Source organism: Oratosquilla oratoria, chromosome 1 (assembly GCF_046742065.1).
Source record: "Oratosquilla oratoria isolate Oo_2021 chromosome 1, ASM4674206v1, whole genome shotgun sequence".
NCBI classification, from domain to species: domain Eukaryota; kingdom Metazoa; phylum Arthropoda; class Malacostraca; order Stomatopoda; family Squillidae; genus Oratosquilla; species Oratosquilla oratoria.
Window position 1 is genome coordinate 16,308,270 of NC_134777.1, and position 12,500 is coordinate 16,320,769.

Below are 12,500 nucleotides of genomic sequence, written 5' to 3' on the forward strand. Positions count from 1 at the left end.
TTTGTTATTACATGTCTGTTTATTATTGTTTCCTTGATTGTCATTTATTATTTATCTGTCGATTTATCATTATTTACTATCTATATGTTTGTTTATTATTAAAAATCTATATATTTATTTACTTATTTTATATATTATTTATTGTTATAATTTCTATGTTTGTTTTTTTATTATCATATATATATATATATATATATATATATATATATGTTTGTATACCGCGGGAGTAAATTTTCTCTTAGGCAGGCTTGGTTAAAAGCAACTGCAAATTCAGCACTGATCAATTTCTTCTTCAGAGTTTCCAACTTCCTGAAGGTATCCTTTATAGCAAAGGGTAAAGGAAAGAGAAGATTTCCTATTCCGGACATTATTGACGTTTCGACTCTACCTGAGTCATTATCAAAATACAAAGATGGAACAAATGCAAGAGTTTATATATTACAAAGATACAGAAACACAGCTTGTGATTGGCTGGAAGGATGACCTTTTTTGGTCCCCTCATGGTTGAGAGGGCGGGACAGTTTCCCACGCACGCTCATTGGCTGGCTTGTCCGCTCTCTCGAGCCCCGCTACGCCGGGAGTGTAGTGTGATGTTTTCTGTCCTGCCTCGGGGCTTGCTTCTCCTAAATGGCTTAATACTAGGTAGTATAGTAGGGGCGTCTTGGTGGGAATTCAGAGACGGCCTACTATCCGCAATATATAAAGCTTCAAGGTAGGCAAGGCGGTTCTTGTCGGACTCTCTCTGAATGATGACAGTGTTCTGCCGAATGACATCACCTGTGAGATGCTGGCCATGTTTCTCCAGGAAGTGACGTTTGGGACCTCCCTGAGTCAGATGATAGCTCAGGCGCCTGGAGAGTCTGGTAGTAGTCAACCCTATGTAAGCGTCATAGGGCGTACAGTCCCTATTTGGGCAAGAAAATTTGTACACAAGGCAAGTACTTTCCATATCTCCAGGGCGTGGTGAGCTATCGTTCTTCATGATGAGGTCCTTTGTGCGGCTGTTCCTGTAGTACACTACCAGCTTTACACGGTCCACAGGGTTAGTAACATGAACATTCCTATTAATTATATTTCTCACACTCTTCTCTTCTTCGCGGTAAGCGGAAGACATGAAAGCTCTATAGAAGAGGCTGTGAGTGGTTCCTTCTTCAACCACGGCTTGTTGTCCCACGTACCATTTGTTTAGAACAGTACGCAGGACACGTTGGCAATCCTGATTGGAATGTCCATTGTTAACCAACATTTGTGTTGCTCGGTCGAACTCCTTCTGCGTAGACGTCCAGGAAGAGCAATGGGTAAGGGCTCTTCTGTAGAAGGAAGCAATGGTAGAGTCCTTGTACTGCTGCGGGCATTCACTTTCACCGCTCAGGCATAGTCCGGGGTTGGTAGGCTTGACATATACCTCGGTCTTCATATGGTCACCTTCTTGCGTGAGGAGGACGTCCAGGAAAGGCAGGGTACCATTTTCAGCTTCCTCTGTCGTGAACCGAAGTCCAGAGATCTCTTGAAGAAGCTGGCGTAGTTCCTCGCGTTCCTCACTGGTCCGGGTTCTCACGAAGATGTCGTCGATGTATCTACCATATGTCATCGGCTGCTGGATCCTGCTGAACGCCTCCTTCTCTACAGATCCCATGAAGAAGTTGGCGAAGAGGACGCCCAAAGGCGACCCCATAGAGACTCCATCTTTCTGCTGATACAGGTTTCCACGGGGGCATCTGAAGGCGGACTCCTGCGTGCATATCCTCAAGAGTTCTCGGAGGTGGTATTCATCAATTGCGATTAGGGGGTGGGCAGATGACCTGTACACATGATCACAGATGTAGTCGATCGTTCTAGGTACCGAAACACAGGTAAATAACGATTCAGCATCGAGAGATGCCATTTCTCCTTTGGCAGGGGCACTGTTAACGCAGTCCAGGAATTCTGTGGATGACCTGTAGCAGTAGTCGGCTGGAACGAGGGGCGTCAATAAGGCGTTGAGTCTCTTGGCCAGCTGGTACGTGGGAGTCGGAATCTGAGAGATGATAGGTCGGAGGGGGTTACCTATTTTATGGGTTTTAACGTTCCCATACAGGTAACCAGGCCTAAAGTCTCCCGAGATCTTATGTAGCTTTAGTCCATCTACACGAGCGTTGACGGCATCTATGATCTTGTTGGCCTTCCTTACGGTGGTTAGGGTTGGGTCACGGGTCAGCCTCTGAAACTTCGTCTCATCCGCTAGAATTCCGTCCAGCTTAGAAAGGTACTCGTCTGTAGGGATGAGTACAAACATAGCGGCTTTGTCGGCTCTTCTAACGGTGATTCCCTCCCGGTCACGAAGTGACTTGGCTGCATCTCTGTGACGTCTCTCGAGGACGTGACTGGTGTAGGAGCCTCTTTTCCGTGAGGCTTCAGCAATCAGCTCATGCTGGATGTCAGGGGAAGCTGTGATATGTCCATTCTCGACGAGACGATGTACTTGGTCGAGGAGGACTTCAACCTCCAAGCGCTTAGCATAAGGCTTAGTGTTGCCCATGATGTGACAATTTAGGCCCTTCTGGAGGAGGTCACGTTCATCCTGGCTCGGCTCGTAACCTGTGAGATTAATGAAGCCCTGGGTCGGCCTAGGAATCTTAATGGGACCGCCACTGAGCTTGGACAACTTCCTAGTCGTCCTCCTGATGGTTGCCTCACGATGGAGTCCGAGGGAGTGGTCAAGGGCCTCATCTAGACAAAATCTCACGTCATTATTGAGTATAGATTCATGCCACTTCTGCTGCTGTATTTCAGCTTCTCTTTGTAGGGAATCTGCTAGTTCAATCTTCTGTCGAAGCTCTTCCTTGACTAAGGACCTCCTAAAGTCAAGGGTGGTAGTTCTTCTTTTGGCGGCATCGCTGTGAAGACGTATGTTTGTATACCGCGGGAGTAAATTTTCTCTTAGGCAGGCTTGGTTAAAAGCAACTGCAAATTCAGCACTGATCAATTTCTTCTTCAGAGTTTCCAACTTCCTGAAGGTATCCTTTATAGCAAAGGGTAAAGGAAAGAGAAGATTTCCTATTCCGGTCATTATTGACGTTTCGACTCTACCTGAGTCATTATCAAAATACAAAGATAATGACGTGAGATTTTGTCTAGATGAGGCCCTTGACCACTCCCTCGGACTCCATCGTGAGGCAACCATCAGGAGGACGACTAGGAAGTTGTCCAAGCTCAGTGGCGGTCCCATTAAGATTCCTAGGCCGACCCAGGGCTTCATTAATCTCACAGGTTACGAGCCGAGCCAGGATGAACGTGACCTCCTCCAGAAGGGCCTAAATTGTCACATCATGGGCAACACTAAGCCTTATGCTAAGCGCTTGGAGGTTGAAGTCCTCCTCGACCAAGTACATCGTCTCGTCGAGAGTGGACATATCACAGCTTCCCCTGACATCCAGCATGAGCTGATTGCTGAAGCCTCACGGAAAAGAGGCTCCTACACCAGTCACGTCCTCGAGAGACGTCACAGAGATGCAGCCAAGTCACTTCGTGACCGGGAGGGAATCACCGTTAGAAGAGCCGACAAAGCCGCTATGTTTGTACTCATCCCTACAGACGAGTACCTTTCTAAGCTGGACGGAATTCTAGCGGATGAGACGAAGTTTCAGAGGCTGACCCGTGACCCAACCCTAACCACCGTAAGGAAGGCCAACAAGATCATAGATGCCGTCAACGCTCGTGTAGATGGACTAAAGCTACATAAGATCTCGGGAGACTTTAGGCCTGGTTACCTGTATGGGAACGTTAAAACCCATAAAATAGGTAACCCCCTCCGACCTATCATCTCTCAGATTCCGACTCCCACGTACCAGCTGGCCAAGAGACTCAACGCCTTATTGACGCCCCTCGTTCCAGCCGACTACTGCTACAGGTCATCCACAGAATTCCTGGACTGCGTTAACAGTGCCCCTGCCAAAGGAGAAATGGCATCTCTCGATGCTGAATCGTTATTTACCTGTGTTTCGGTACCTAGAACGATCGACTACATCTGTGATCATGTGTACAGGTCATCTGCCCACCCCCTAATCGCAATTGATGAATACCACCTCCGAGAACTCTTGAGGATATGCACGCAGGAGTCCGCCTTCAGATGCCCCCGTGGAAACCTGTATCAGCAGAAAGATGGAGTCTCTATGGGGTCGCCTTTGGGCGTCCTCTTCGCCAACTTCTTCATGGGATCTGTAGAGAAGGAGGCGTTCAGCAGGATCCAGCAGCCGATGACATATGGTAGATACATCGACGACATCTTCGTGAGAACCCGGACCAGTGAGGAACGCGAGGAACTACGCCAGCTTCTTCAAGAGATCTCTGGACTTCGGTTCACGACAGAGGAAGCTGAAAATGGTACCCTGCCTTTCCTGGACGTCCTCCTCACGCAAGAAGGTGACCATATGAAGACCGAGGTATATGTCAAGCCTACCAACCCCGGACTATGCCTGAGCGGTGAAAGTGAATGCCCGCAGCAGTACAAGGACTCTACCATTGCTTCCTTCTACAGAAGAGCCCTTACCCATTGCTCTTCCTGGACGTCTACGCAGAAGGAGTTCGACCGAGCAACACAAATGTTGGTTAACAATGGACATTCCAATCAGGATTGCCAACGTGTCCTGCGTACTGTTCTAAACAAATGGTACGTGGGACAACAAGCCGTGGTTGAAGAAGGAACCACTCACAGCCTCTTCTATAGAGCTTTCATGTCTTCCGCTTACCGCGAAGAAGAGAAGAGTGTGAGAAATATAATTAATAGGAATGTTCATGTTACTAACCCTGTGGACCGTGTAAAGCTGGTAGTGTACTACAGGAACAGCCGCACAAAGGACCTCATCATGAAGAACGATAGCTCACCACGCCCTGGAGATATGGAAAGTACTTGCCTTGTGTACAAATTTTCTTGCCCAAATAGGGACTGTACGCCCTATGACGCTTACATAGGGTTGACTACTACCAGACTCTCCAGGCGCCTGAGCTATCATCTGACTCAGGGAGGTCCCAAACGTCACTTCCTGGAGAAACATGGCCAGCATCTCACAGGTGATGTCATTCGGCAGAACACTGTCATCATTCAGAGAGAGTCCGACAAGAACCGCCTTGCCTACCTTGAAGCTTTATATATTGCGGATAGTAGGCCGTCTCTGAATTCCCACCAAGACGCCCCTACTATACTACCTAGTATTAAGCCATTTAGGAGAAGCAAGCCCCGAGGCAGGACAGAAAACATCACACTACACTCCCGGCGTAGCGGGGCTCGAGAGAGCGGACAAGCCAGCCAATGAGCGTGCGTGGGAAACTGTCCCGCCCTCTCAACCATGAGGGGACCAAAAAAGGTCATCCTTCCAGCCAATCACAAGCTGTGTTTCTGTATCTTTGTAATATATAAACTCTTGCATTTGTTCCATCTTTGTATTTTGATAATGACTCAGGTAGAGTCGAAACGTCAATAATGTCCGGAATAGGAAATCTTCTCTTTCCTTTACCCTTTGCTATAAAGGATACCTTCAGGAAGTTGGAAACTCTGAAGAAGAAATTGATCAGTGCTGAATTTGCAGTTGCTTTTAACCAAGCCTGCCTAAGATATATATATATATATATATTTTTTTTTTTTTTTTTTTTTTTTTTTTTTTTTTTTTGCAGCCGAGCTAGTTATGGACCAAAAAGTCTCCTGTCGGCATGCTCCTCCTTTGTTGCCTCTTCATGCTTCAAAGAATCTGTACATATACAATTACCGTGTTCGTTAATCCATTACGGTTTCAATTTGAGCAGTTTGCCTATGCCAGTGGGTTAAGAAAGAGGACCTTTGCCGCGGCCTAAGCACCACTAAAAGCAGATACGAAGAATACCTAAACAAGTTAATCGATTTTCTTCGCCAAGTTGTTGGAAGCAAATGTTCGATATACGGTTAGGAGGAGGAGAGGAGGAGGAGATGAGGAGGAGCGAGGGAAGAGAAGGGATGGGAGGAAGGGGAACGAGAGGATGGGGGATGGGAGGAATAAGGAAGGGAGGAGGGGGACAGTGGGAGGTGGTGGGAGGAGGGGGGACGGGATGAGGAGGGAGGGAAGATGGAGAACAGGAGGAAGGAGGACGGGAGGAGAGGGGCGAGTAATAGAGGATAGTAGGAGCAAGATAGTGGAGAAGATAATAGGGAAGATGAAGTGAGTTTAGGGAATGCCTCAGTTGTGGGAAATGGAGGAAAGGAAAGGGAAGGGAAGGGGATGGGAGGGGTGCGGAGGGGATGGGAGGTGGGGTGTGGAGGGGAGTGGAGGCAAGGTGTGGAGAGCAGGGGAGGTGATGTACGGAACGGAGTGGGAGGCGGGGTGTGGAGGGGGAGGGTTGCGGGGGGAGGAGGGGAGGGTAGGGAGGGGTGTGGAGGTGTGCAGAGGGGAGGAGAGGGATGTGGAGAGGAGGGGAGGGATGTGGAGGGGAGGGGTGTGGAGGGGAGGGGAGGAGTGTGGAGGGGAGGGGTGTGGAGGAGATGGGAGGGGTGTGGAGGGGAGGGGTGTGGAGGGGAGGGGAGGGATGTGGAGGGGAGGGGAGGATGTGGAGTGAGCCTGAGGTGATAGACAAAAATACTGTGGGGGAAAATATATACGTAAACATTTTCAACGTGACGCACATATCGTAATGCCCAATTTAAAAACCTGAGGTACCAAGTTTTACATACATATTAGTTTTAAAACGGTGTTTGGGAGAGAAAATGTCTCATAAGCATATCGTTACTCATTTGACCAAATGGGCATAGAGAACAAGGGAATGTGTGTGTGTGTGTGTGTGTGTGTGTGTGTGTGTGTGTGTGTGTGTGTGTGTGTGTGTGTGTGTGTGTGTGTGTGTGTGTGTGTGTGTGTGTGTGTGTGTGTGTGTGTGTGTGTGTGTGTGTGTGTGTGTGTGTGTGTGTGTGTGTGTGTGTGTGCGCGCGCGCCTGTATACGCATTTCTCTAGATGTTTTTACCCATCTACCTGATTTTAACAACTAAAGACCTACACTCGGGGGGATTCGTCTTTTTCTTCCATTCATACCTCTTTTAATTTACTATTACTTTATTTTATTTGCTAGTTATTTATTCTGCATAACTAGCTATTCTGTTTGGATGTTTAATTATTCTGTTTTTATTTGTACTTGCCTCTTATGTATTTTGGCGTCTGGCAGTCTTACACAGTAGACTGTTGAATCACCTTTTATCATGATCTGTCACAGTAACTCGTTCTAATTGTAGCTAAAGCATCATTAAATCGGTTGCTACATTACTTTCTTTGGAGAGTACATAAATTGTTTCAATTGAACAAAAGTACGACGACCTAATTCAAAAGGAAAATATACGGGTAGAATGGAATAATTGCGTCGCTTGTATGTTTAACGAATATTGAATGCTTGAAGCAAATTCATTCTTCTTCTATCTACAAAGGCATCAGTAGATACTGAAATACTTATGCGGAGAGATACCTGACCATGCTGTCCTAAACATTATGGAAATGTTCTCTAGTATTCTTAAAGAATTATATAGTATGACATACTTGAAATCGAATGAGTACTCTGAGTTAGATACAGATTCAGGTACTTTATTATTAGAATGTGTATGTATTTATATATGCATATATATGTAAGTATATACAAATATACCGTAAGAAGTGACAAAAGTAACCACATGGGGTAAAACTGGCCATTGCCTTTGTTACATACATAATCATGACGGATAGACAGGAGAATAAAAACACCAACTACTGTGTGTTTCGTATAATTCCTCCCTTTATTTTGTTGACAAACATAATTAGGTATGTAACAAAGACATTGCTCGTTATATCCCACGTGTCTACTTTTGTCCTTTCCTATGGTGTATGTATATATATATATATATATATATATATATATATATATATGTGTGTGTGTGTGTGTGTGTGTGTGTGTGTGTGTGTGTGTGTGTGTGTGTGTGTGTGTGTGTGTGTGTGTGTGTGTGTGTGTGTGTGTGTGCGTGTGTGCATGGGTGCGTGTGTGCATGGGTGTGTGTGTGCTTGTGTGTGCTTATGGGTCTTATGTGTGTGTGTGTGTGTGTGTGCACGCGTGTGTGTGTGTGTGTGTGTGTGTGTGTGTGTGTGTGTGTGTGTGTGTGTGTGTGTGTGTGTGTGTGTGTGTGCGTGTGTGTGTGTGTGTGTGTGTGTGTGCACGCGTGTGTATATATGTGTGTGCGTGTGTGCATGTATGTATATATGTGTGCGTGTGTATGTGTGTGCACGCGTGTGTGTGTATATGCATCCCTTTTTTTTTTTATTAATTCATAACTTCTATATACGTTCTGGGTGCCACCAGGCAGGATAGGGAAACTCCCGAAGCTGTGAAGGACTAGAACTTGTCCCGATCGCCCATTTTGATAATATTTACATATACTTTTTTCCTAGCTTCTGCTGTTCCCAGTCGATTTTCTTCTTTCGAGGGAAACCCCTTTGTGCATCAAAAGGATTAAAACATAGGTTACGTGTACAAGCTCAGATCTGTGAAGAAAGAGCTTTCGAGCATTTTGAAAATAAATATAAGTGTTCAATATACATATTTTGAAAAGAATATACTAAAAAGGTAAGGTATATCTACTTTATGTATGTATGTTTATTTGAACTTGGCGTGAGATCTCCTCCAATACTGTTAGTAAGCAGCTTGTTTGTAGCTCTCCTTTTCATGTCCCATATATCTTATACTTATGTGCATTCCTCCAAGATTTTAATCTAATAACTAATGAATATTTTTGTTCTAAGTTTCTTTGTATCCTATATAACCATCGACGCAACTTTTATACTTTAGCATTTGTAAACTTCGCTCCCATCACATCTTATTACCCAAAGTTATACCAAGGAACGCTGTTACATCGATCCCGAATCATTTATTCATCACGGTTGATGGCGCACACGCCACTCGCCGATTGTCTGGTTATTATACACAGTGTGGCACCAATTACATCGTGTAGCGAGGTCATTAGCGCGAGTTCATTCACTAATTAATTAATAGAAGTTATTATTTCACGGGGACGTATGCCTGAATTGAATATGGTAAAGAAAGGGATTATCATGTGTAGGGTCTTGTGTAGTACAAACAGGGGAGAGGTTATAAAGGTACCTTGGGGCACTCTATGCTTGATATTGGTGAAAGAAATTTTACTATAAGTGCTTATACATTCTCTACGGATACTTTAATAACTATGAAGTAATTCCAATCATGTTTCCCGTACAATAAAAGATATTATTCATTGTGATAACCCATTCAGCATTAATTTTTACTACGAGGGCTTATGCATTCTCTACGGATACTTGAATAACTATGAAGTAATTCCAACCATGTTTCCCGTACATTAAGATATTATTCATTATGATAACCCATTCAGCGTTAATTTTTACTATGAGCGCTTATGCATTCTCAACGGATACTTCAATAATTATGAAGTAATTCCATGTTTCCCGTACGTTAAAAGATATTATTCATTGTGATAACCCATTCAGGGTTAATTTTTACTATGAGCGCTTATGCATTCTCAACGGATACTTCAATAATTATTAAGTAATTCCATGTTTCCCGTACGTTAAAAGATATTATTCATTGTGATAACCCATTCAGGGTTAATTTTTACTATGAGCGCTTATGCATTCTCTACGGATGCTTTAATAACTATGAAGTAATTCCATCCATGTTTCCCGTATAATAAAAAATATATATATTATTCATTGTGATAATACATTCAGTGTTAATTTGTCTTATTTTTTGTTTTGGTTGTCACCAAACAGTTCTGTTTAGCTGATAGAAGCTATAAGGTTGGATATCGGACCGCGCCTAGTTCATTTTGAAGTCTAGAAAGTATATCCAAAATAGTTTCTCTAATGTGTTATTTGAAACGAGAGTCCTTGCACATAATTGTTTATTTCTTTGTTTCTTTGTGACCCGCTCCACCCTTAAATTGAATTGATAAAATCACACAGCGCCTAGAATCTCTATGAAATCTAGATTCGTCTGTCAATAGTTATAACACATGTACACGCCTTATTGGGGAGACTGTTCAAAATCTTCTGTTTAATGCCCTGTTTATTGTTTACCCGTTCACCCGTTTCCCTCTCTGCCGTTTATCCGTTTGCTAGTTTACCCGCTAACCCACTAACCCGCTTTGCCGTTTACTCGATTACCGTTTTTGCATACCCGTTTGTCACTCAATCCATTTAACCATTTACCCGATGGCTCATAGTTCTTTTCGTTTTATCTATATAATTTCGTACATTTATTCCTTATTTATTAGTAGTGTAATTCATCGTCTTACGTTCATTACGAAGATGTTCATAATGACCGAAAAGCGGTTTGGTTTCTGCGTCAGAGGTCCGTCCAGCACATTCGACATCACACTGAAGACAGAGGGAGAAGCCATGGCCAATACAGGCGCTGTCACTCTGGGCCATTTTCCCTCCAACCTCCGATTAATTGGCGATACCACCTACCTCCAGCACTTTTTCCACCGGAAAATAATTATGGCACAATTTATTTAGAATTTCATTTTATATGCTGGAGGAAAAAATTATTTTCCTTCAGCATATCAGATTCTCCCCCCCCCTCGAAAGCTGCGCGCTACAAAATAATCTTCTCCAACAGCCGAAGGAACAATAGCCCAGTGTGATAACCCTTTCAATTAACCTCCCCCTTTCTTCCCATTCCCCCATACCGCACCTGTGTCCCCATCCCGGGGAAGGGGTGAGGGGGAAGGGGTGAGGGAAAGGGGGTCTAAAATTCTAAATTAAAAATTTCCCGTCGCAGCCTCCAGCGCTGCTGACGCCTGGACTCGTGTCCCCTTCGCTCTCGCGCCCAAATCTTCTTTGACGTCACCAACGTGAGAAATTTGGAACGATGGGGAGAGGGGGGAGAGGGGGAGGGGAGAGGGGAAGGGAGGGGGAGGGGGGGAGAAGGGGAGGGAGAAAGAGAAGGAAGGAGAGGGGAGGGAAGGGGATGGATAGAGAAGGGGGAGTGGATAGAAAAAGTGAGGGGAAGGGAATGGGTAGGAGAAGGGAAGAATAGGGGGTGGGCGAGAAGATGAGAGGGAGGGGGAGGGCGAGAGGGGGAAGGGAAGGGGGAAGGGGAGGTGGAAGGGAAAGGAAGGGGGAAGGGAAGGGGAGAGGAGGGGAGAGGAGGGGAGAGGAGGGGAGAGGAGGGGAGAGGAGGAGAGAGGATAGGGAGGGGGAGGGGAGGGGGAGAGGAGGGGAGGGGAGAGGATAGGGAGGGGAGAGAAGATAGGGAACGATAGGGGAGGGTAAGAGGATGGGGATGGGGAGGGGGAGGTAGATAGGAAGGGGCAGAGAGGAAAGGGAAGAGAGAAAAGGGAAGAGAGAAAAGGGAAGGGGGGGAGGGAAGAGGAAAGGAGCGTTGGCAGGAAAGGGAGGTCAGGTGCTGTTGGAGGGAGAGAGATAGCTGTGGGGTATAGGAGAGAGGGGGAGAGAAAGGGAGCTGTGGGGGAGGGGAGGGGAGGGGAGGGAGTGATGGGGTGGGGAGAAAGGAGCAGTGAGGGAGAGAGGGGGAAGGGAGCGGTGAGGGAGGGAAGGGGAGGGGAGAAGAGGAGGCAAGTTATCCTCAGGCAGAGGACCGGGACGTTTCGCTTAGGGCAGCGTTAGTGAAGTACCCAGCCGTGACGGGCCCACCCCCAGGGCACCTTGTGGATTTGCAGAGGAAGGGGAGTGTTACCTCTGTGGTGACAACTGGGAGAGGAGGGAAAGAGGACGATTGTGGGGTGCGTGCAGGAAGAAGGGATCCTGTGGGGTCCTTGTTGGGAGAAAACTCTGTGGGGGCTTGCTGGAAGGGTGTAACTCTTGGGAGCTTATGGCAAGCTCATGGGGGATTTTGCTCTAATAGTGAAGCTTGGGGCATTTCCTAGGAAAGGGGGAACTTATGGTGCCCTTATGGGGAGCTTGCTGTGAGAGGGGAGATATTGGCCACTTGTTGGGTGGGGAATGTTTGTTGGGAGAGGGGAGCTGGCTGGAAGAGGGGAGTTTAATGGTAGAGAGGTACTGGATGATTGAGGGGTACTGGATGATAGAGAGCCGCTTCCTTATACGAGGGCGCTTGCTGAGAGACGGGACTTGATCAAGGAGGAACCTTTGCTGGGAGAATGCATTTGCTTGCGATAGGGTGCTTGCTAAGGAAGAGATATTTTTTTGAGAGAAGAACGTTTGTTGTCGCGTGCTGGGGAGAGGCGTGTAATGGAAAAGGAAGCGTGTAAATGGAAAGGAAGAGGTGTCCTGGAAAAGGGAGCGTGTACTAGGGAGAGCGAGAGGGGCGCTTGCTGGAAGAAAGGAGACTGCAGATAAAAGAACTCATGTGTGGTGTTTCCTAGGGAAGGTTCGCCTCCGAAACCCCCTTTTTGGGGGGGAAAATGGGACACTTGGTACATGTATGGGACGCCTGTTCGAAGTAATGGAGAGCCTTTTCGAGGGATAAGGTGCTTTCTGAGCGCGAGGGCCGTTCTGTTAGATGAGCGAAT

General features: G+C 46.1%; 1 protein-coding gene across 1 annotated transcript in view; it reads left to right on the top strand.

The window, feature by feature from the left end:
* The first annotated feature begins 3,308 nt into the window (after window positions 1-3,308).
* Window positions 3,309-12,500, top strand: part of LOC143027576 (uncharacterized) — a 15,986-nt gene continuing 6,794 nt past the window's right edge. Inside the window, exon 1 of the mRNA XM_076188893.1 lies at window positions 3,309-4,268. Coding sequence (XP_076045008.1) covers window positions 3,309-4,268 — 960 coding nt within the window. The remainder of the gene's footprint in view (window positions 4,269-12,500) is intronic.